Here is a 23,954-nt window from a genome sequence, read left to right as displayed (position 1 = left end):
ATGTTTTAAAACTTAAATTATAAAGCTAGTTAAATCTAACAACTAGTTTTAATGTTCATGAGTAAATTTTATGTAAGTTACCTTTTACATTCTGTATGAAAAGACTAATGTTAAGTACAGACTGGAGATTGGGAATCAATTTGGGGAAGAGATTTTGTGGATTCTTTCATCCTATAAAAGAAAAAAATTAGACGTCTGGGGAATTGGCCTAATTTTCTTATCTAGTTCTTAAGACTAGAATGCTAAACAACAAAAATATGAAAGAAATTAAGAACCCTTATTATTAAATTGATCTGTGAAAACATTGTTACTGGAAATTGAGTGGGACTGGAGGCCTTTCTTCCAGAAAACAAGGACTTGATTGTCAGGCCTATATTAGGTTCAAAACCTTAATGCCATGTATTTGTACTTGTTAAAAATTTTCAATGAAAAATAGATTAGAAATATGAACTTCTGGTTTAGTTGGGAGTTCTTCCATTTGCTTTTTTCTATTGGAGTTCAATTTGCCAACATTAGCATAACACCCAATGCTCATGCCATCAAGTGCCCCCCCTCAGTGCCCATCACCCAGTCACCCCAACCCCCTGCCCACCTCCCTTTCCACTACCCTTGTTCATTTCCCAGAGTTAGGTGTCTCTCATGTTTTGTCACCCTCACTGATATTTTCACTCAATTTCCCTCCTTTCCCTTTATTCCCTTCCACTAATTTTTATATTCCCCAAATGAATGAGACCGTATAATGTTTGTCCTTTTCCAATGGACTTATTTCACTAAGCATAATACCCTCCAGGTCCATCTATGTCGAAGCAAATGGTGGGTATTTGTCGTTTCTAACAGATGAGTAATCCATTGTATACATATACCACATCTTTATCCATTCATCTTTTGATGGACACCGAGGCACCTTTCCACAGTTTGGCTATTGTGGACATTGCTGCTATAAACATCGGGGTGCAGGTGTCCCGGTGTTTGACTACGGCTGTACCTTTGGGGTAAATCCCCAGCAGGGCAATTGCTGGGTCGTAGGGCAGGTCTATTTTTAACTCTTTGAGGAACCTCCACACAATTTCCAGAGTGGCTATACCAGTTCACTTTCCCACCAACAGTGTAAGAGGGTTCCCCTTTCCCCACATCCTCTCCAACATTTGTTGTTTCCTGTCTTGTTAATGTTCACCATTCTCACTGGTGTGAGGTGGTATCTCATTGTGGTTTTGATTTGTATTTCGCTGATGGCCAGTGATGCGGAGCATTTTCTCATGTGCTTGTTGGCCATGTCTATGTCTTCCTTTATGAAATTTCTGTTCATGTCTTTTACCCATTTCATGATTCAATTGTTTGTTTCTTTGCTGTTGAGTTTAGTAAGATCTTTATAGATCTTGGATACTAGCCCATTATCTGTTACGTCATTTGCAAATATCTTCTCCCATTCTCTAGGTTGTCTTTTAGTTTTGTTGACTGTTTCTTTTGCTGTGCAGAAGCTTTTTATCTTGATGAAGTCCCAATAATTCATTTTTGCTTTTCTTTCTCTTGCCTTCATGGATGTATCTTGCAAGAAACTGCTGTGGCCAAGTTCAAAAAGGGTGTTGCCTGTGTTCTCCTCTAGGATTTTGAAGGAATCTTGTCTCACATTTAGATCTTTCATCCATTTTGAGTTTATCTTTGTGTCTGGTGAAAGAGAGTGGTCTAGTTTCATTCTTCTGCATGTGGATGTCCAATTTTCCCAGCACCATTTATTGAAGAGACTGTCTTTTTTGCCGTGGATAGTCTTTCCTCCTTTATCGAATATTCGTTGACCATAAAGTTCAGGGTCCACTTCTGAATTCTCTATTCTGTTCCACTGATCTATGTGTCTGTTTTTGTGCCAGTACCACACTGTCTTGATGGCCACAGCTTTGTAGTACAACCTGAAATCTGGCATTGTGATGCCACCGGCTATGGTTTTCTTTTTTAATATTCCCCTGGCTATTCGGTGTCTTTTCTGATTCCACCCAAATCTTAACATGATTTGTTCCAACGCTCTGAAGAAAGTCCATGGTATTTTGATAGGGATTGCATTAAATGTGTAAATTGCCCTGGGTAACATTGACATTATCACAATATTAATTCTTCCAATCCATGGGCATAGAATATTTTTCCATCTCTTTGTGTCTTCCTCAATGTCTTTCAGAAGTGTTCTGTAGTTTTTAGGGTATAGATCCTTTACCTCTTTGGTTAGGTTTATTCCTAGGTATCTTATGCTTTGGGGTGCCATTGTAAATGGGATTGACTCCTTAATTTCTCTTTCTTCAGTCTCAGTGTAGAGAAATGCCATTGATTTCTGGGCATTGATTTTGTATCCTGCCACCCTGCTGAATTGCTGTATGAACTCTAGCAATCTTGGGGTAGAGTCTTTTGGGTTTCCTATGTAGAGTATCATGTCATCGGTGAAGAGGGAGAGTTTGACTTCTTCTTTGCCAATTTGAATGCCTTTTATTTCTTTTTGTTGCCTGATTGCTAAGGCTAGGACTTCTATTACTATGTTGAATAGCAGTGGTGAGAGTGGACATCCCTGTCTTGTTCCTGATCTTAGGGGAAAGGCTCCCAGTGTTTCCCCATTGAGAATGATATTTGCTGTGGGCTTTTCGTAGATGGCTTTTAAGATGCTGAGGAATGTTCCCTCTATCCTTACACTCTGAAGAGTTTTGATCAGGAATGGATGCTGTATTTTGTCAAATGCTTTCTCTGCATCTATTGAGAGGATCATATGTTTCTTGTTTTTTTCTCTTGTTGATATGATCTACCAGTACATAGTACAACCTGAAATCTGGCATTGATTGCTTTAGGAGCGTTGAACCAGCCTTGCATCCTGGGGATAAATCCCATTTGGTCATGGGGAATAATCTTCTTAATATACTGTTGCATCCTATTGGCTAGTATCTTGTTGAGAATTTTTCATCTGTGTTCATCAGGGATATTAGTCTATAATTCTCCTTTTTGGTGGGGTCTTTGGTTTTGGAATTAAGGTGATGCTGGGCTCATAGAATGAGTTTCGAAGTACTCTATCTTTTTCTATCATTCTGAACAGGTTTAGCAGAATAGGCATGGTTTCTTCATTAAACGTTTGATAGAATTCTCTTTAAACATTTGATAGAATTCACCTGGGAAGCCTTCTGGCCCTGGACTTTTGTGTCTTGGGAGGTTTTTGATGACTGCTTCAATTTCCTCCTTGGTTAAAGGCCTGTTCAGGTTTTCTATTTCTTCCTGTTCCAGTTTTCATAGTTTGTGGCTTTCCAGAAATGCATCCATTTCTTTTAGATTGTGTAATTTATTGGCGTATAGCTGCTCATAATAAGTTTTCAAAATCGTTTGTATTTCCTTGGTATTGGGAGTGATCTCTCCTTTCTCATTCATGATTTTATTAATTAGAGTCTTTTCTATCTTCTTTTTAATAAGGCTGGCTAATGGTTTATCCTTCTTATTAATTCTTTCAAAGAACCAACTCCTGGTTTTGTTGATTTGTTCCACAGTTCTTCTGGCCTCTATTTCATTGAGTTCTGCTGAAATCTTTATTAATTGTCTTCTTCTGTGGGATGAAGGCTTAATTTGCTGTTCCTTCTCCAGCTCCATTAGGTGCAAGGTTAGCTTTTGTATTTGAGTTCTTTCCAGTTTTTGGATGCATACTTGTATTGCGATATATTTTCCCCTCAGGATTGCTTTTGCTGTATCCCAAAGATTTTGAATGGTTGTATCTTCATTCTCATTAGTTTCCATGAATCTTTTGAATTCTTCTCTGATTTCCTGGTTGACCCTTTCATCTTTTAACAGGATGGTCCTTAACCTCCACGTATTTGAAATCTTTCCAAACTTCCCCTTGTGGTTTAGTTCTAGTTTCAAAGCATTATGGTCCGAAAATATGCAGGGTACGGTCCCAATCTTTTGGTATTGATTAAGACCTGATTTGTGATCCCGTATGTGGTCTATTCTGGAGAAAGTTCCATGTGCAATTGAGAAGTATGTGTATTCAGTTGTGTCTGGATATAAAGTTCTCTAAATATCTGTGAAATCCATCTGGTCTAGTGTATCATTTGAAGCTCTTGTTTCTTTGGAGATTTGTGCTTAGAAGATCTATCAATTGTAGAAAGCACTCTGTACAAGTCTCCAAGTATAAGTGTATTATTATCTAAGTATATCTTAACTTTGGTTATTAATTGATTGATATACTTCGCAACTCCCACATTCAGGGCATAAATATTCATGATTGGTAGGTCCTCTTGCTGGATAGACTCTTTAAAGTATGATATAGTGTCCCTCTTCATCTCTGACTACAGTCTTTGGTATAAACTTTAATTTATTTGATATGAAGATTGCTACCCCTGCTTTCCTTTGAGGACTATTTGAATGGTAAATGGTTCTCCAACCTTTTATTTTCAGGCTGAAGGTGTCCTCCTGTCTAAAATGAGTCTCTTATAGACAGCAAATAGGAGGGACTTGCTTTTTTATCCAGTTGAAAGTCGGTACCTTTTATGGGATCATTAAGCCCATTCACGTTCAGAGTTACTACTGAAAGATATGAATTTAGTGTCATCATGATATCTATTCAGTTCCCGTTTTTGTGGATTGTTTCCTTGGGCTTCTTCTTTCTTTTACAGAGTCCCCCTTAATAATTCTTTCAGAGCTGGTTTGGCGGTCACATATTCTTTCAGTTTCTGCCTATCTTGGAAGCTCTTTATCTCTATTTCTATTCTGAATGAGAGCTTTGCTGGTTAAAGTATTCTTGGCTGCAGGTTCTTCTCATTTAGGACCCTGAATATATCCTGCCAGCCCTCTCTGGCCTGCCAGGTCTCTGTGGAGAAATCTGCTGCTAACCTAATACTTCTCCCCATAAAGGTTAGGGATCTCTTGCTGCTTTAAGGATCTTCTATCTTTGGAATTTGCAAGTTTCACTATTAAATGTCGAGGTGTTGAATGGTTTTTATTAATTTTAGGGGGGGAATCTCTCTATCTCCTGGATCTGAATGCCTGTTTCCCTTCCCAATTTGGGAAGTTCTCAGCTATGATTTGTTCAAATACATATTCTGGACCTCTGTACCTTTTGGCACCCTCTGGAACCCCAATTAAACATAGATTTTTCCTTCTGAGGCTGTCATTTATTTCCCTTAACCTATACTCATGATATTTTGTTTTTCTCTTTTTTCATTAGCTTCCTTCCTTGCCATCAACTTGTCTTCTATGTCACTCATTTGTTCTTCTACCTTGTTAACCCTCGTCGATAGGACCTCCAGTTTGGATTGCATCTCATTTAATTGATTTTTAATTTTGGTCTGATTAGATCTAAATTCTGCAGTCATGAAATCTCTTGAATCCTTTATACTTTTTTCTAGAGCTACCAGTAGCTTTATATTGTGCTACTTAGTTGGCTTTGTGACATTGAATTGTAATCCAAATTTTGTAACTCTGTGGGAGAGAGTACTGTTTCTGATACTTTCTTTTGTGGTGAGTTTTTCCTTCTAGTCATTTTGCTCAATGCAGAGGGTCTAAAAACAAGTTGTACTGTAAAAAGGAGAAAAAGAGAGAGAAAAAAGGGGGGGAACAAACAGAAAACAAAAAAACAAGGGGAGGTATCCTCTGATTCTATATACTGTAAATCTCTCTATTTCTCCTGGAACTTTCCAGTGCTGCGTGTTCAATAACTTGTTTTTCCCCTGTCCTTCCAGCTGGTCTTCTGGGGGAGCGGCCTGCTGTGCTGATTCTCGGGTGTGTCCATCTGGGGGAGCTGCCCAGCCCCCTGCCAGGTCTATGGCTCAGTGGGAGCTGTTTATCCTGTGAGGCTCCTGCTCTCTGGTGGCCCTGCTCAGTCCCAGGCACAAGGTGACACCAGGAGGAACAACAACACTGGGGGTGGCCAGCTCTCCAGCCCTGGAGTCAGCTCCTGCAGTAGCTATCGCAGCTCCCAATCTGCAGGGGCCTGGATGCTTTCGGGGGTGGTGGCCCTGATCTGCACAGCTCAGGGCCGCCCAGTGGCAGGAGCGTCCTTGCTGTCCTGTGTCCTCCTGGCCTCTGCCTGTCCTGGGGGGTAGTGCCGGATCTTGGTCTGTGTCCCCCAGCGCCCTGGGCTCTGGGGCCTGCACTGCTGGAATCACGCTCCCAGGGCCACGCATCACCCTCCGGGCAGAGCCGCCGCCTGAGCAGCCACCTGGGCTGCTCCCGGGCCCTGCCCGGCATGAATTCCAGCCATTTAGGGAGATTTGCCCTCGGTGTGTGGCGCGCTCTTCCCTGGGGTGTAGTTCCTCTGTTAGTGCCCCTGGGAGCCTGAGGGCATCAGTGCCCCTCCTAGAATCCTGCCTTTCTGTCTGGGAAGATTGGTGAAGCTCCTGCTTCTCCAGAGCTGGGCTTTCTTGTCCTGGGCACACTCGCCAACCGGCCTTAGCCTGGCTCCTCGTGGGGGCCCCTCCCCCTTAGATGCTTTATTATTTCTTTTTTTTTCCATCTTCCCACCTTGATAGAAGCGCGAACTCCTCTCACTGTAGCATTCCATCTGTTCTCTCTTTAAATCTCAGGCCGAATTCTTAGGTTTTCAGGATGATTTGAAACCTTTTGAAAACTTACCTAGGTAAGTTGGTGGGGACAGGTGACTTGGGGATCCTACTCTTCTGTCATCTTGCCCCGCCTCTCAAATTCTTCCATTTGAAAAATGTGATATTTGCATGGAACTGTTTGAATCTTTGTTTTCTCAGTTTCCCCTCCACTGGATAGAATTGAAACTAGAATTTTTCCTTTTGTTAAAGGAATAAAAAGTGAATATGTTATTTGTAAATTGATTTTTAGTAACTAGAGATGCACTTGAAATACTAGAATACATTATAAACCTAATCATAGGTAGTCTTATGAAAATGTATCTGTTTTTATCTTCTGAACCTATCTATATTCACATTACTCTTCAAGATATCTTAAGTTATATTTTTTCCTTTTTTCAGAGCTGCTTCTTTGGGGGCTACTTTTTTACTGAGGTGCAATTCATAAGGGGCTATTTTTCTGATAAGGCTTCTTATAACTATGGCTGGGTGTTTTGTTCTAGTCTTCAAAATAGGGCCATTTTATCTTTTAGAGCCACTTCTAAAGTCATGTGGTCTTTAACTTTGGGGACTATTTTGCATATAAGTGCTAATGCAAATAAATTTAAATCCAAGTAGACCTCTTCACATGTCACCCCATGAATGTTGACAATGGAAGGAATACCTTGCTTGTAGTATAGTATCAGTTCTGGACTAAAAAGCTGGGGAAGAAAATTTTCTTTTTTGCATAAACCAGAAAAACCGCTAGTGTGCAGTTTCCCTGTTGACCTCAGCAGATAAACTGAGTTGACAGTGTTATTTCAGATTTGCGAAATTATCTGAATCTTGGTTTGTGTAGACTTGCAATCTACATGCAATTTTAACTAAATCAGATAGCTTTTACATTTTCAATTTGTACATAGGCTCTCCCCACCCTTTTCAACATCCATTAGGTAATTGCTCTTTGTAAACTGGCATTGAAACATTACAGCAATGTTTTTTTGCACAAATTTTATAAACTATTACAGTGGAATACATGTTATTTTCCCGAGACAAACGAAAGGTTAACTTCTCAAGTTTCTTGCTGCCTGCTTTACCAGAATTTGATGGGAGGATCTTTTATATACATTTGTAATAGATGAAAAATAAACTAGACTGCAAATCCTTTTTTTAAAACAGCTTAAACCATGTACCAAGTTTTTAGTCCAAATTGTGTAGGATAGGTTTAAACTTAAATTGCATTCTATTAAACAATATAAGTGTATTTCTGTAAGCATAGTTATGTTGAAATAAACTTTTAAAAAGCAAAATAATAATAATAATAAATAAAGGAGGCACATGCACCTTAATGTTTATAGCAACATTATAAACAATAGCCAGATTATGGAAAAGGCCTAAATGTCCACCAGCTGATGAATGGATTATATTATTATATTATATATACTTATGTATTATGCATAGTATATATACACATATACATATGTATACATATAATGGAATATTACTCAGCCATCAAAAAGAATGAAATCTTGCCACTTGCACCAACAGGGATGGGATTAGAGGGTATTATTCTAAGTGAAATAAGTCAGTCAGAGAAAGACAAATGATATCACTCATGTGGAATTTAAGAAACAAAACAGATGACTAGGGGAAGGGAAGGAAAAATAAAACAAGATAAAAACATAGAGAGAGGCAAACCATAAAGGACTGTATAGTTAAGAGAACAAACTGAGAGTTGATGAAGGGGACATAGATGGGGGGATGAAATGAATAGGTGGGCAGTCTGGGTGGCTCAGCAGTTTAGCACTGCCTTCAGCCCAGGGCCTGATGCTGGAGACCCAGGATCGAGTCCCACGTCGGGCTCACTGCATGGAGCCTGTTTCTCCCTCTGCCTGTGTCTCTGCCTCTCTCTCTTTCTGTGAATAAATAAAATCTTTTTTTAAAAAAAAGCATGATTGGCATTAAAGAGGGCACTTGTTGGGTTGAAAAATAAATAAATAAAATTAGCTGATACTTTAAAAAAATGGGCAGAAGACATGAACAGACATTTCTCCAACATCATCCAGATGGCCAAAAGACACATGAAAAGATGTTCATAATTACTTACCATCAGAGAAATGCAAATCAAAACTACAATGAGCTATTACCTCACACCTGTCAGAATGGTTAAAATCAACAGCACAAGAAACAAAGGTGTTGGCAAAGATGTGGAAAAAAAAGGAACCCTCTTGGACTGTTCATGGGAATGCAATCTGGTACAGCCACTCTGGAAAACAGTATGGATATTCCTCAAAAAGTTAAATATAGAACTATAAATATAGAAATATAGAATTTCTATTCTATAGAATTCTATAGAATAGAAAATATAGAATTCTAAATATAGAATTTATAGAATATAAATCTACCCTAGCAACCACACTACTGAGTATTTACCCAAAGAATACAAAAGCACCAATTCAAAGGGATACATGTACTCCTATGTTTATAGCAGCATAATTTACAACAGCCAAAATATGGAAGCAGCACACGTGCCCATTGGTTGATGAATGGATAAAGAGGTTGGTATGTGTGTGTGTGTGTGTGTGTGTGTGTGTGTGTGTGTGTGTGTATTAGAGTATTATTCAGCCATAAAAAAGAATGAAATCTTGCCATTTGCAATGATACAGATGATACAGATGAAGCTAGAGACTATCAAGCTAAGCAAAATAAGTCAGGAAAAGACAAATACCATATGATTTCACTCACATGTGGAATTTAAGCAACAAGACAAATGAACAAGGGAAGAAAGAGAGAGACATCAAGATACAGACTCATTATATTAGGTAACAAACTAATGGTTACCAGAGGGGAGGAGTGTGTGGGGCATGGGTGAAATGGGTGATAGGGATTAAGGAGTGAAATTGTCATAATGAGCAATGGGTGATGTATGAAATTGCTGAATCATTATATTCTACACCTCAAACTAATATAATACTGTATATTAACTAACTGGAACTAAAACTTAAAAAAAATAAAATAGTATGATTACTAAAAAATTAAAGTTTTATGTCTTTTAAATGAGAGGTAAAAAGATACTAGCTTTTATATGTACCCACATATATCATTTTTTTGACATATATACCATTTCTAGTGCTTTTAATTCCTTCCTGGAAATTCACATTTCTGCCTAGTAACATTTCCTTTAGCCTGAAGAAATTTCTATTTTTTTTACAAGATTTTATCTATTTATTCATGAGAGACACACACACACAGAGAGAGAAAGGCAGAGACATAGCCAAAGGGAGAAGCAGGCTCCATGCAGGGAGCCCAATGTGGGACTCGATCCTGGGACTCTAGGATCACACCCTGGGCGAAAGGCAGGTGCTAAACCGCTGAGCCACCCAAGGATCCCCAAGAAATTTCCTTATATTTCTTTTAGTGCAAATATGCTGATGAAGAATTATCTCATTTTATTAATGTCATAAATTTGACTTTATTTTTAAATTTTAAATTTTTAAATTTTTAATTAAAATTTTTAATTTTTAAAATTTGAAGTATAATTGACATACAATGTTATAGTAGTTTCAAGTGTACAGTGTACTGGTTCAACTATTCTATACACTACTCAATGTTTACCCTAAGTGAAGTCACCATCTGTGAGCAATACAACATTATTACATTATTGTTGACTATATTCCCTAGGCTGTACTTTTCATTTCTACAATTTGTTTATTTTATAACTGGAAATTTGAACATCTTAATCCCCTTCAATTATTTAAACCCCTCCCTGTCTCCCCATCCTCCCTTCTGGCAGACACCAGTTTCTCCTCTGTAATTAAAAGTCTGGTTTTTGAGGGCGGGGCAAGACGGCGGAAAAGTAGGGGTCCTCAACTCACCTGTTCTCACCAACTTACCTAGATAACTTTGAAATCATCCTGAACACCTACGAATTCAAACAGAGATTTAAAGAGAAAACAGCCAGAATGCTACAGAGAGAAGGGTTTTTGCTTCTAGCAAGTTTCTTCCTTTTTGACTTTCATATTTCTACAATCACATGTCTTAGATATATTTTCCACTTCTAGATTCCCTTCAACATGCTCAATTTAATTGGGAGATATATGAGATATGTTTTGTTTTGTTTTGTGTTTTGTGTTTTGTGTTTTTTCTGCCTCATTTTGTTCTACAATGGTGGAAGTTTTTTTTTTTTTTCCCTCCTGAACCAGTTTTATTTTTATTTTTTTAATAATAAATTTATTTTTTATTGGTGTTCAATTTACCAACATACAGAATAACACCCAGTGCTCATCCCATCAAGTGCCCCCCTCAGTGTCCATCACCCATTCACCCCCACCCCCTGCCCTCCTCCCCTTCCACCACCCCTAGTTCGTTTCAATGGTGGAAGTTAATACCTTCTAAAACATGACCAGCATGCACCCAGAACCAAGTGGTATACTGTGCTCGTTCATTCTGTGAGATTATATTCTCTCTTCATTCCCATTCTGCCCCCCTCTTTTATCTCGTTTATGTTTTGGTGGCCAATGTTGGGGCTTTCTAACTATTACTGTTTTATAAAAATTTGGGACCAAGCACCTTCTAACATACAGAACTTAGTACACTCAGAACCAAGAGGATCATCCTCTAGAACCCCTCAGAATCATCTAGGGTGAAATTTCCGTAAGTTGTGCTTGATATTCTTGACTCAGCCCGCTCAAAAAGCCACTCTGCACTGAGTAAAATGAACAGAAGGAAGAAATCACCACAATAGAAAGAATCAGAAACTACTCTCTGCCACAGAGTTACAGAATATGGATTATAATTCAATATCAGAAAGCCAATTCATAAGCACAATTATAAAGCTACTGGTGGCTCTGGAAAAAAGCATAAAGGATTCAAGAGATTTCATGACTGCAGAATTTAGATCTAATCAGGCCAAAATTAAAAATCAATTAAGTGAGATGCAATCCAAACTGGAGGTCCTAATGACAAGGGATAAAGAGGTGGAAGAAGGAGTGAGCGACATAGAAGACAAGGTGATGGCAAGGAAGGAAGCTGAGGAAAAAAGAGAAAACCAATTAAAAGACCATGAAGAAAGGTTAAGGGAAATAAATGATAGCCTCAGAAGGAAGAATCTATATATAATTGGGGTTCCAGAAAGCACCAAGAGGGACAGAAGGACAGGAAGCATATTTGAAAAATCATAGCTGAATACTTCCCTAATTTGGGGAAGGAAACAGGCATTCAGATCCAGGATATAGAGAGCTGCCCCCCAAAAAATCAATAAAAACCTCGACATTTAATAGTGAAACTTGCAAATTCCAAAGATAAACTCTTTAAAGCAGCAAGAGACAAGAGTTTCTTAACTTATATGGGGAGAAATATTAGATTCACAGGAGACCTCTCCACAGAGACCTGGCAGGCCAGAAAGGGCTGACAGGATATATTCAGAGTACTAAATGAGAAGAACATGCAGCCAAGAATAGTTTATGCATCAAGGCTCTCATTCAGAATAGAAGGAGAGATAAAGAGCTTCCAAGATAGGCAGAAACTGAAAGAATATGTGACCATCAAACCAGCTCTGCAAGAAATATTAAGGAGGACCCTGTAAAAGAAAGAGGAACCCCAAAGAAATAATCCACAAAACAGGGACTGAATAGGTATTACGATGACACTAAATTCATATCTTTCAATAGTTACTCTGAATGTGTTGGGCTAAATGATCCCATCAAAATACACACGGTTTCAGACTGGATAAAAAAGCAAGACCCATCTATTTACTGTCTAAAAGAGACTCATTTTAGACCTAAGGACACCTCCAGCCTGAAAATGAAAGGTTGGAGAACCATTTACCATTCCAATGGTCCTCAGAAGAAAGTTGGGGTAGTATTCCTGGAATCAGATAAATTAAAGTTTATCCCAAGGACTATAGTAAGAGATGAAGAGGGATACTATATCATCCATAAAGTGTCTATACAACAAGAAGACCTAGCAATCATGACTATTTATGCTTCTAATGTGGGAGGTGAGAAGTATATCAATCAATTAATAACCAAAGTAAAGACATACTTAGATAATAATATACTAATAGTAGGAGACTTCAACTTGGCACTTTCTGCAAATGAGAGACCTTCTAAGCATAAAATCACTAAAGAAACAAGGGCTTTAAATGATACACTGGACCAGATGGATTTCATAGATATTTATACAGCATTTTACATCCAAAGACAGCTGAATACACATTCAAATGCACAAGGAACTTTCTCCAGAATAGTCCACATACTGGGTCACAAATCAGGTCTCAACTAATAGCAAAAGATTGGGATTGTCCCCTACATATTTTCAGACCACAATGCTTTGAAACTAGAACTCAATCACAAGAAGAAATTTGGAAGAAACTCAAACACGTGGAGGTTAAAGAGCATCCTACTAAAAGATGAATGGATCAACCATGAAATTAGAGAAGAATTAAAAAGATCCAAGGAAACTAATGAGAATGAAGATGCAACAGTTCAAAATCTTTGGGATACAGCAAAAGCGGTCCTAAGAGGGAAATGCATCACAATACAAGCATCCCTCAAAATATTGGAAAATGCTCTGCTCCTCAAATACACATGTTAACCTCGCACCTAAAGGAAATGGAGAAAGAACAGCAAATAAAACGTACACCAACCAGAATAAGAGAGAAAATAAAGATTCGAGCGGAACTCAATGAAATAGAGAGCAGAAGAATTGTAGAACAGATTAACAAAACCGGGAGTTTGTTCTTCGAAAAAATTAATAAGATAGATAAACTATTAGCCAGCCTTATTAAAAAGAAAACAGACTCAAATAAAATCATGAATGAAAGAGGAGAGATCACAACCAATACCAAGGAAATACAAACAATTTAAAAAATATATTATGAGCAGCTGTCACATGGCCAAAAAGCACATGAGAAAATGCTCCGCATCACTGGCCATCAGGGAAATACAAATCAAAACCACAATGAGATACCACCTCACACCAGTGAGAATGCTGAAAATTAACAAGACAGGAAACAATAAATGTTGGAGAGGATGTGGCGAAAGGGGAACCCTCTTGCACTGTTGGTGGGAATGTGAACTGGTACAGCCACTCTGGAAAACTGTGTGGAGGTTCCTCAAAGAGTTAATAATAGAGCTACCCTAAGACCCAGCAGTTGCACTACTGAGGATTTACCTCAAAGATACAGATGCAGTGAAAAGCTGAGACTCCTGCACCCCAATATTTATAGCAGCAATGTCCAGAATAGCCAAACTATGGAAACACTTGGTGTCCATCGAAAGATGAATGGATAAAGAAGATGTGGTATATGTATATAATGGAATATTACTCAGACACTAGAAACGATGAATACCCACCATTTGCTTCGACGTGGATGGAACTGGAGGGTATTATGCTGAGTGTAGTAAGTCAATCAGAAAAGGACAATCATATGGTTTCACTCATATGAGGAATATAAAAAATAGAGAAAGGGATCATAGAGGAAAGGAGAAAAAATAGTGGGAAAAATCAGAGAGGGTGCCGAAACATGAGAGACTCCTAACTCTTGGAAATGAGCAAAGGGTAGTGGAAGGGGAGGTGGGTGGGGGGATGGGGTGACTGGGTGATGGGCACTGAGGGGGGCACTTGACGGGATGAGCACTGGGTGTTATACTATATGTTGGCAGGTCAATCTCCAATAAAAAAATATACAAAAAAGTGTGTTTTTTATTGTCTTTATTTTTATGTACATTTTCATTGTATGTAATGATTATGTTTGCAGAATTTTCAACTCTCTAATGATGTGTTTACATTGTTGTATAATATCCATTCTCTTGGATTCGAAGCCCATCATCATTCATATCATTGTGCTCCTGTATGTAATAGGTATTTTTTCTCTGGCTTCTTTCAAGATTTTATTTTAATCTCTGTTTTTCAGTAGATTCATTATGATGTGCCTCGGTATAGTCTTATTTTTATTCTGCTTGTGGTGTGCTGAGTTTCTTATATCTGTAAATTTATATTTTTTATCAAGTGTGAGAAATTCTTGTCATTACTACTGTCCTGTTAATTATCATTCATTTTTCTTTCCTGTTTTCTTCTCTCCTGTAAATGGAGCTCCATTTACATTTGCATTAAACCATTTGAGAATATCCCCACACCCTCAGTGAGGCCCTATTTTTTTTGTTTCCTTTTTTTTCTCTTTTCTTTCTTCATACTGGATCTTTCTTCTGATTCATCTTTAAATTCATTGACCCTTTCTTCCATTGTGATGATTCTGCTGTTAAAAGTCCAAGTGGTTAAATGTTCTTTCTTATATTTTGCTTTTTAAACCTAGATTTTCTTCGTTTTAGTTTCTAGTGCTCTATTGTGATTCTATATTTTTTCATTCATAGAAGCACATTTCCCTTTAAATCATTCATAGAAGTACATTTCCTTTTAAATCAACAAATATATTTATCCTATCTCCTTTAAATCTTTGTGTATAAATTCTTATATCTCTGTTATTTCAGAGTTAGTTTGCATTCATGAGTCTTCTTCTTAACTATGGATCACTTTTACCTGTTACTTTTTATGCCTAGTAAGTTCTAATAGCGTATTAGACATTGTATATTATAGTCATCCTAGATTCTTTTATCTTTATCAAAGAGTATTGAACTTTGTTTTCAGAAATAGTTAACTCAAGTGAACTAAAACTTAAAGCTTTGTTTTCCTTTCAATGGACAGCAGTTAAATCTATATTCAGTTATTGCAGCCTTCCAGCTGTTCCTTCTGGTGGGAGGTATGAATCTTTCCCTATACATAAAAGGTCAGGATTCAACCCAGAATCTGGGTGGAATTTACAAGCAAATTTTTGGACTCTGTTTTCTGTGGCTCTCTCTATTGCAGCATATCCCCCATCACTTTCCAGTCATTCTAGCATCCTCAACTCTGTTCTCTTAACTTCTTAAGCCAGTAGGACTGTGGCTTTTTGTCTGGGTTCTAGCCATCCTCTGCCATGCAGACTTAAGTGTGCACTCAGGAGAAAAGCCACATAAGTGCAAACCTGCCCAGTGTACTTTCTTTCTTTCAAGGGTAGAATCCTCTGTAATTTTTTCCTGCCTTTGGCAACTCTCTTGTGCCATTAAGTAGGTATAATTTTTGTTCAGAGTATTTACTTCTTACTTTAAGAAGACTTAATCTGATAAAAGTCACTGTACCAATATCATTGGTAATCTGATAAAAGTCACTGTACCAATATCATTGGTATTCACTGTACCAATGAAGCTCTTTTGGTCTTTTTTACCACTAAAGAAAGCACCCTTACTATAAAACTACTCCCCTCAAACTAATGCCACTTAAATAGGTGTTCTATATAATACTAGTCTATTATTAATAGGTCCTCTGTTTGAAGAAGTAGGTCAAATAGAGCTTGGAAATATAGCATTGCAAAATAAGTAGGTTTCTTTACTCCAGGAGTTTTAGACATCTTTAATGTGTTAGTAGACCTTCTATATCCCTAAATGGAATATGCTCCTGAGATATCATCCTAAACTTTTTCCTATATAATTAGTAATATTCACTGATTAATTAAAAAATATTTGAGCCCCAGACAATGGGGAATAGAGTATGAACCTGTTTTTCCTAGCATAATTTTCTTTAGGCCACAATTCAGTATCCCTTTTTAATCTTCTAATTTCACTATCAGTCACTGACTCAGAATGGCTCGGTTTATGCTATTTAATCCTCACCAATACTTACTTTGTAATTATCACTTATATACAATAGGGGTTCTGCTATGGGAAAAGTGAGATAAAAATAAGGATTCACCAAACATTAACTTACATGGACTAGATAAAAATATATGAAATTGCTTAGCATGCTACCCAACACAGATTAGTAGCCTGATGTTAGGTTCCTTCTTAAGTGTTTTTCCCTTCTTTTGCCTCTTAAGTCAGTGAGTTCAACAAGATTGATCATAGGTTGACAGACTATAGCTCTCAGACCAAATGCAATAAGAAATCTGTTTTGTATAGTCTAAGAGCTAAGAAATTTTTTTATACTCTTAAAGAGCTATGTTAAACAATGAGAGAAAAAATGTATGACACAAACCTTATGTGGTCCACAAAGCCTAAAATATTTATTCTATAGTCTTTTACAGAAAATGTTTGCTAATCCCTGAGATATAGTCTAATCCTTACAGCTATCTAAAATAAGCAGTTTGCTGGAATTCATTTTAATAGTCGCTGAGGTAGAAGCTCTATTTTGTTTAAAAAATATTAAAACACTATTTTACTAGTTTTACTAAATTTTCAAAAGCTTGTCTAAAGTCTTACCTTTTCTCCTTTTACACCACTACAGTCACATTTTGATCCTGGGGAACAACCATAGCAAGCCTATAAGGAAGAATAAAAGGGAGGAAAATTATTTAATAATGATAATAATATTTTGAGCCTGAAAACTAATCTCTGACTTACCTCTCAACTAAACAGTCCAGACTTAAAAACCAAATAGCACAAAAATACCTGAAAGAATATATACCAAAAGGCAAACAATGGTTACCTCTGGGGAAGCTTTCACCTTTTATGGTACACACTTCCATTTGATCTTCTTACAATAAGCAGATGTAATTTTTATAATTTTAAAGTGAAAAATATCTTTTTAAAAAGATATGAAAAATTAAAAAGGAATTCAAACAACTTCCCAGTAATATGATTTGCCACTTGTCCAAGCTCTTAGGAACTCCTCTTTTTGTCCTAACATCACATGCAAGAAATGATCTTTCAATCTATAGTAGGAATGACATTGGACTAACCAAAGATGTCTACTGGCTGAAGTTGCTTGTATCTTGACATTTATGAGCAATCACAGGCATAAAATACATAGTGCTATCTTTTACCAACTTTTTAAAATTTGCTTCCACTCTCTCATCACTAGTAGCTCAGTCTATAATGACTCCCAACAGTTTTGCCACAAGTTTTCCCACAGCCTAGATATTCTAAGGAACCACTACTAATAAGTTAATTAACTCATATTAGGAATTGAGATCTTGAAGCCAAAAAAATATCCTGCTCTAAAATAATATCCCATAAGAGGGGCACCTTGGTGGCTCAGTCAGGGGAGTATGCAACTCTTGGTTTTGAGGTTGTGAGTCTGAGCCTCATGCTGGGTGTAGAGATTACTAAAAAATTAAAATCTTTAAAATAAAATAAAATAAAATAAAATAAAATAAAATAAAATAAAATAAAACAATAACATAAAATAAGAACCCATAAGAGAAGAAGACAATAGATGACTTCTGCCATCCAGATCTACCTCATACTCTGGCATAAAGCTGAAATGCTTAGAAAAACAAAAAGTAATTATTTTAACATATGTAGATAGCTCACCATTTATGTGCAATATAGTATAATGCTTCTCATTAAATAAAAGAAACTTTTATGTGATGTAAATACCAAATAATGTGTATCAATGCTTGGCCTTGGAAGACTGTGTCTTAAAAAGTACTTTAGCCTCCTTCCCAACATTCCATGTGTTCCTGTACTCTAACCACTACCAGAATACTTTCCCCAATCCTTATCAAGCTATTGACCTCATCCTTCTACTCATAACTCCTAACCCACTCAGCTGCAACTAGAAGCCAGCCACATGCTCGCATTCCTTTTCCTGATAAAAGCAAACAAAGTAGCTTGATGTTGGGGGTCAACCTCTTACACTGCAATATGTTGTTCCAACAAAAAAAATGCTCCTGATGTCTCTAATCAAAAGTCTATTATGCAGCTATTATTTGTCATACATACGTGATAATACACTGGTTTTAATATTATACAGCAACTACAATACAAGTTAAATGGACTTATACAGACTCCCTCATCAAACATGAATTGAGCATTGTTAGAGGCCAGAAAACTCGTTAGCCGCTACAGATGAATAAGACTCAGCTCATTCCAACATATAAAACTAATTCAACAAATACTTACTGATCACCAGTTATGTGCCAGCCACTGTTAATGTTAGGTGCAGGTAGAAGATACAAAGACAGTACATTTTTGCTCTCTAATGGAAGGGATAACTCCATACAGAAAAACTACATTACACTGTGTCAGGAACAAAGGTTAATTTAAGAGATGCAATATTGTTTTTGCGTAAACATGAAGTCTAGACTTCAAAGTACAAATTTACAAATTTTAGAGGATACTGATCCACAAGTTAAGAATTGTCAATGGTCATACTCACTGAATCAGATTGTATATATTATCAATAATCAGTTACCAGTATTAATGGAGGAGTAAAGGATAATGATACTCCAAAATGGTTGTTTATCTAAAAATAAAATTTGACTTTGGAATGTATGTTTACACTTTAAATGTAAATATATGAGCATCGTTTTCTGGTGTTACAAGTAAAAGATGGTATAACTCTCCATTTTCATCTTTCACTAAGAAATCTTTCTTTTTAAAATATAAATTAAGTTCCTGAGAATAATGCAAAGTAATAGAAAGAGAGGATTTGGTTAATGTAAAGAAGACACTATGTGAATTTTCTTTATAATTGCATTTCTGGTTTCTTAGTATCCAACAAAATCCTCCAACTCCTAATATAATTTGTAAACAAACAACATAACTTTAAATATGTGTGCATGTCATTTTGGAAGTAATTTTATACAGTATTTTTCTTTAAAATTAGTAATGTCTTTTTGCAATTCTTTATTACTTAACATGTAGCTATACTTTAAATAGGTCGCTACTTAAAACAAATGATATATGGTTTGAATTCAATTTTAAAATTTAATTTGTATTCTATTTAGTCTCCTACATTATGATAATGACACTGGTTGAGGAAGGTAGAGGGTGTTTAAAGACATTGTAATACACAAACTGACCACTAGATGCCACTTTCCATACAGTTATAACAGTGATGCCCACAAGGAAAGAGTCCCAATTTGACATTTGGATAATGAAGCAACTTGTTTTTTACCAACAGCCACTTTTAATTAGGTGCCCAATAAGCACAAAGCACAGTATTAGGGCTATGAGTCATACTGAAAAATGTGTAGACATGAGTGCCACCTTTAAGAAACTTCCAATCTAGTTTTTTTTTTTTTTTAAATCTAGGGTTTAAAAAAAAACCCTATGCCTAAGTAAATACAATGAAATAATGATGTAGGAGACAATGGTAATAGAATGAGTGCTAAAATATAAGAAATACATTCTGAGTTTACCTCAGTAATTGAATCATTAGGAGACTATAATTGAATCGTTCACAAACCCTAGGTCTTAGTTTTTTCTCTTTGGTAAAATGACAAAGATGGACGATATAATCTCTTTAGGATGCATCCAGGTTTTAGTCTGTGATTCAGTAGGATTTACCAAGTAAAAAGCAGTAGTATAGTCAATAATTGCTGTCAAAATTGAGAAAGAGAGTTCCCTTGAGCCTGGGAGTGTTCATAATAGATCTGTAGAGAAAGAAGGTAAAAAACTTGACTTCAACTCTGAAGGATGGAGAGAAAGATATCTAGAGGAAAAATGGCCACAACAAGTACTAAGATTAAAACACAAAATTTTTGTAGGCAAAGAGTCAGGTAAAGTAAACATTAAGTACTTCAGTCTAAGGGCTTCTTAAGTCCATATGAAAAAAGTATAGTAGGAGATAAGGCCAAAAAAAGTCTTTTTAAAAACTGGAAAAACTATTTAATTCTGCAAAGTCACTGAACACTGTTAAAGAAAGAAAATGATGTAACCATAGTAATTTTTAGGGTGAAAATAATAAAAAGTATAGAATATTTTTTATTATCACATAGTAAAACACATCATGAAACTATAGTAATTAAAACAGTATGGTATCATTCAAAGAACAGACAGCTTGATGAACCATAAGAGAAAGGCCAGAAACATACACACACACACACACACACACACACACACACACACACACACATTTACTATATGATAAAAGTTGGCATATCAAATAAATGTGAAAATAATGGATTGTTCAACATACGGTGCTAGGACAAGTATAGAAAACAGTAACTTCAGATCTTAGGCTCCTACAATAAAAAAAAAACCAGCTATGAGAATTAAAAGTAAAAATAAGAACAAACTTCTATATGCATTGTGATCACTCAAAGAACCTCACAAAAATTCAGGTACTTGGACTCCATCTTGGAGATGCTGTTTCAGTAAGCTTGAAATTGGCTAAAGGATTCTGAAATTTTGGCAAACATCTCTAGGTAATTCTGATTCAGTGATTGAAAATATATACACTACAAAATAATGACATAGAAAATGCTAAAAAAAAATATGCCAAAAAAAAAGAAATATTCCAACGTGTGGCTAGTTAAGTATCCCAACTGATATGACTGGGGCTTTTTTAAAGATTTTATTTATTTATTCATGAGAGACAAAGAGAGAGGGGCAGAGACACAGGCAGAGGGAGACGTGGACTTGATCCTGAAACTCCAGGATCATGCCCTGAGCCGAAGGCATACACTCAACCACTGAGCCACTCAGGCATCCCTATTAGGACTGTTTTATTTTTTATTTTTTTTTATTAGGACTGTTTCAAAAAAAAAAACTAAAAATGCTTTAAAAATGTGAAATTATCTTAAAGCATCAGAGAGAAGCACAATAGGATTTATCAGGCCAAACCCTAGAGAAAAAAACAAACAGACAGTAAACTGATTAATGAAACTACTTTTGTCCTAAGGGCATTTACCAAACTGAGATTTTGAGATTCTTGTTTCACAACTTCTTCAGTGTAAAGGTGTTTCATACATTTAAAAGTACCCCAAGATCGCATCCCCAGGAACCTTTAATAAAGATTATCTTGGCACTCAGCAGAGAAATACATAGGAAAAACATCTCTGAGAGCGAATAACCACAAACTGGCCTTCATACAAATTTGCAATCCAAATTATCATTTAGCTGGGTGGCCCAGGAACCTCAAAATGCAAATTTGCTTAGAGTAGACTGAACTTGCTTTAACCTCCCAGAGGCTGGGTAGAAATACACACAAATCCTATGTAGAAGAATACCTTCATAGTAAACTTCAAAGAATTCTAAAAAAAAATTTTTTTGGAGGCCCCATGGGTAGTTCAGTGGTTGAGCATCTGCTTTTGGGCTCCCTGCAGGGAACCTCCTTCTTCCTCTGCCTATGTCTCTGCCTTTGCTCTGTGTCTCTCATGAATAAATAAATTAAAACTTTAAAAAAAAATTTTGACAGGAAAATAAGATACGCTACTCAAAAATCACTAAGCATACAAGGAAGCGAAATATCATAAGCAAAAACCAAGAGGAACACCTGACAGCAGAAACTGCTTGACAAAAATTTCAGATATCAAAATTACTAAACACAAAATATATAACTATTTTTACAATTATGAAAGACATTTTTAAAATCTAAAAGCAATAAATGAACCAAGAAATTGTAAAAAAAAAAAAAAAAGTACTGTGGCTGAACTGAAATAAAATATAAATTTTAGAAGTAAAACTTATGAAATTTAAAACTCAGTGGATGAGCTTCACAGTAGACTAAATACAGCTAAAGAGAGACAGTGAAGTTTAAAACATGACAAAGTTAATGGAAATTGTCTATAATAGGGATGCCTGGGTGGCTCAAGTGGTTGAGCATCTGCCTTTGCTTCAGGTCGTGATCCCAGGGTCCTGGGATCGAGTCCCACATCAGGCTCCCTGCAGGGAGGCTGCTTCTCCCTCTGCTTGTGTCTGCCTCTGTCTCTGTGTCTTTCATGAATAAATAAATAAAATCTTAAAAAAGAAATTGTCTATAATATACTATAGAGATAAAACTCTATACAAAATGTGAAAATGTGAAATAATAGTTAAGAATCATAGAAGAAAAAGTGAGGAAGTGTATAGCATACAGGTAATTAGATTTACAGAAGAAGAGGTAAAAGAGGGAATGGGACAGGGACAAGAGTTAGAAATGATGGCAAAGAATTTTCAAGAAATAAAGATATCTGTAATTCGGGCAGCCCATGTGGCTCAGCAGGTTAGCGCTGCCTTCGGCCCAGGGAGTGATCCTGGAGACCCAGGATTGAGTCCCACGTCGGGCTCCCAGCATGGAGTCTGCTTCTCCCTCTGCCTTTGTCTCTGCCTCTCTCTGTGTCTCTCATGAATAGATAAATAAAATCTTTAAAAAAAAGATATCTGTAATTCAAGAAGTCTAACAGATCCAATGGAAGAAAAATCAAACCCCAAACTAGACACAAAATAGTATAACCTCAGAACCTAAAACAAAGACAAGACTTTAAAAGTATCGAGAAAGACAAGAAAGATTGTGTTTAAGGGAATGACAATTAACTTATAGATTAGTTTTCAGAAGTACAATGGAAGCTAGAAGACTAGAATGACATCTTTTAATATACTGAGAGAAAACTGTCAAATTGTATTTCTTACACAGTAAAAATACCTTTCAAAAACAAGGTAAAAATATAGACATTTTTTAGACAAATAAAAACTGAGAAAGTATGCCTCCAGCAAGACTACACAAACGGAAATCCAAATCTTTTGTGTATCTTCTTCTTTTTTATGAAAGAAATGAAATTGAAATGTAAGGCATAAAATATCAAAGGTAATGGGGAAAAAGAGGTAAATTTGTGGATGAATTTGAACAAATAGCAACTATAAAACAATTATAAAAAGAGATGCAGTGTTCAAAAATACAGAACTAAAAGAAAAACAATGATAATACAATGTAAGTTAGGGGAGGATGAGTGAATGTAAAGTATTGTAAGATCACTGTAATTGTGTAGAAATTGGGTATGAGTATTGATCACTTTAGACTTTGATAAGGTAAGTATACAGCTTAGATATTCTAATTCTTAGAGTAAACCTTAGAAGAAGATAAGTGAGGTGTTAATTCCAAAGGAGTGGAGGGGACAATATTCAATAAATCCAAAAATGGCAAAAGAGAGAAAGAAAGTGCTATCTTAGAAAAGGCAGTATAAGTAAAAGAAGTATGTCAGTAATTATGTCAAGTATAGGGTACCTGGGTGACTCAACAGTTGAGCGTCTGCCTTTGGCTCAGGTCACAGATCCTGGGGTCCTGGGATTGAGTCCCACATTGGGCTCCCCACAGGGAGCCTGCTTCTCCCTCTGCCTCTCTCTGTGTATCTCTCATGAATAGATGAATACAATCTTTAAAAAATTATGTCAAGTATAATTAACTGTAAAATGACATGGTATAAGGAAATAATCAGACAAATGTGGAATGTGGGCGATAGGAAGCACAACTACCTTGGACTCTTCAAAAAATCAATGCCATACTGAAGCTTTGGGAATGACAGCTTGAAGACCTCTGTGGATGGTCTCACTAGCAAAACAACAATAGCTGGTAACACTTAGAAAAAATAAAATTTATGTCTCTGGGTATTGGCCTAAGAACCTACAGCTAAATCTCAGTATGAACAGCAAGAATCTATGGCATTGTAGCCATGACCCACTCCCTTCT

The 23,954-nt window shown here is 36.5% G+C and overlaps 1 protein-coding gene across 1 annotated transcript in view; it reads right to left on the bottom strand.

Moving 5' to 3' along the window:
- Window positions 1-23,954, bottom strand: part of COL4A5 (collagen type IV alpha 5 chain) — a 270,709-nt gene that overhangs the window by 151,348 nt on the left and 95,407 nt on the right. Inside the window, exon 2 of the mRNA XM_026014911.2 lies at window positions 16,823-16,882. Coding sequence (XP_025870696.1) covers window positions 16,823-16,882 — 60 coding nt within the window. The remainder of the gene's footprint in view (window positions 1-16,822; window positions 16,883-23,954) is intronic.

Source organism: Vulpes vulpes, chromosome X, assembly GCF_048418805.1.
Source record: "Vulpes vulpes isolate BD-2025 chromosome X, VulVul3, whole genome shotgun sequence".
Lineage (NCBI taxonomy): Eukaryota > Metazoa > Chordata > Mammalia > Carnivora > Canidae > Vulpes > Vulpes vulpes.
The sequence above is the reverse complement of the archived record's forward strand: the minus strand, read 5'-3'. Positions and strand labels throughout refer to the sequence as shown.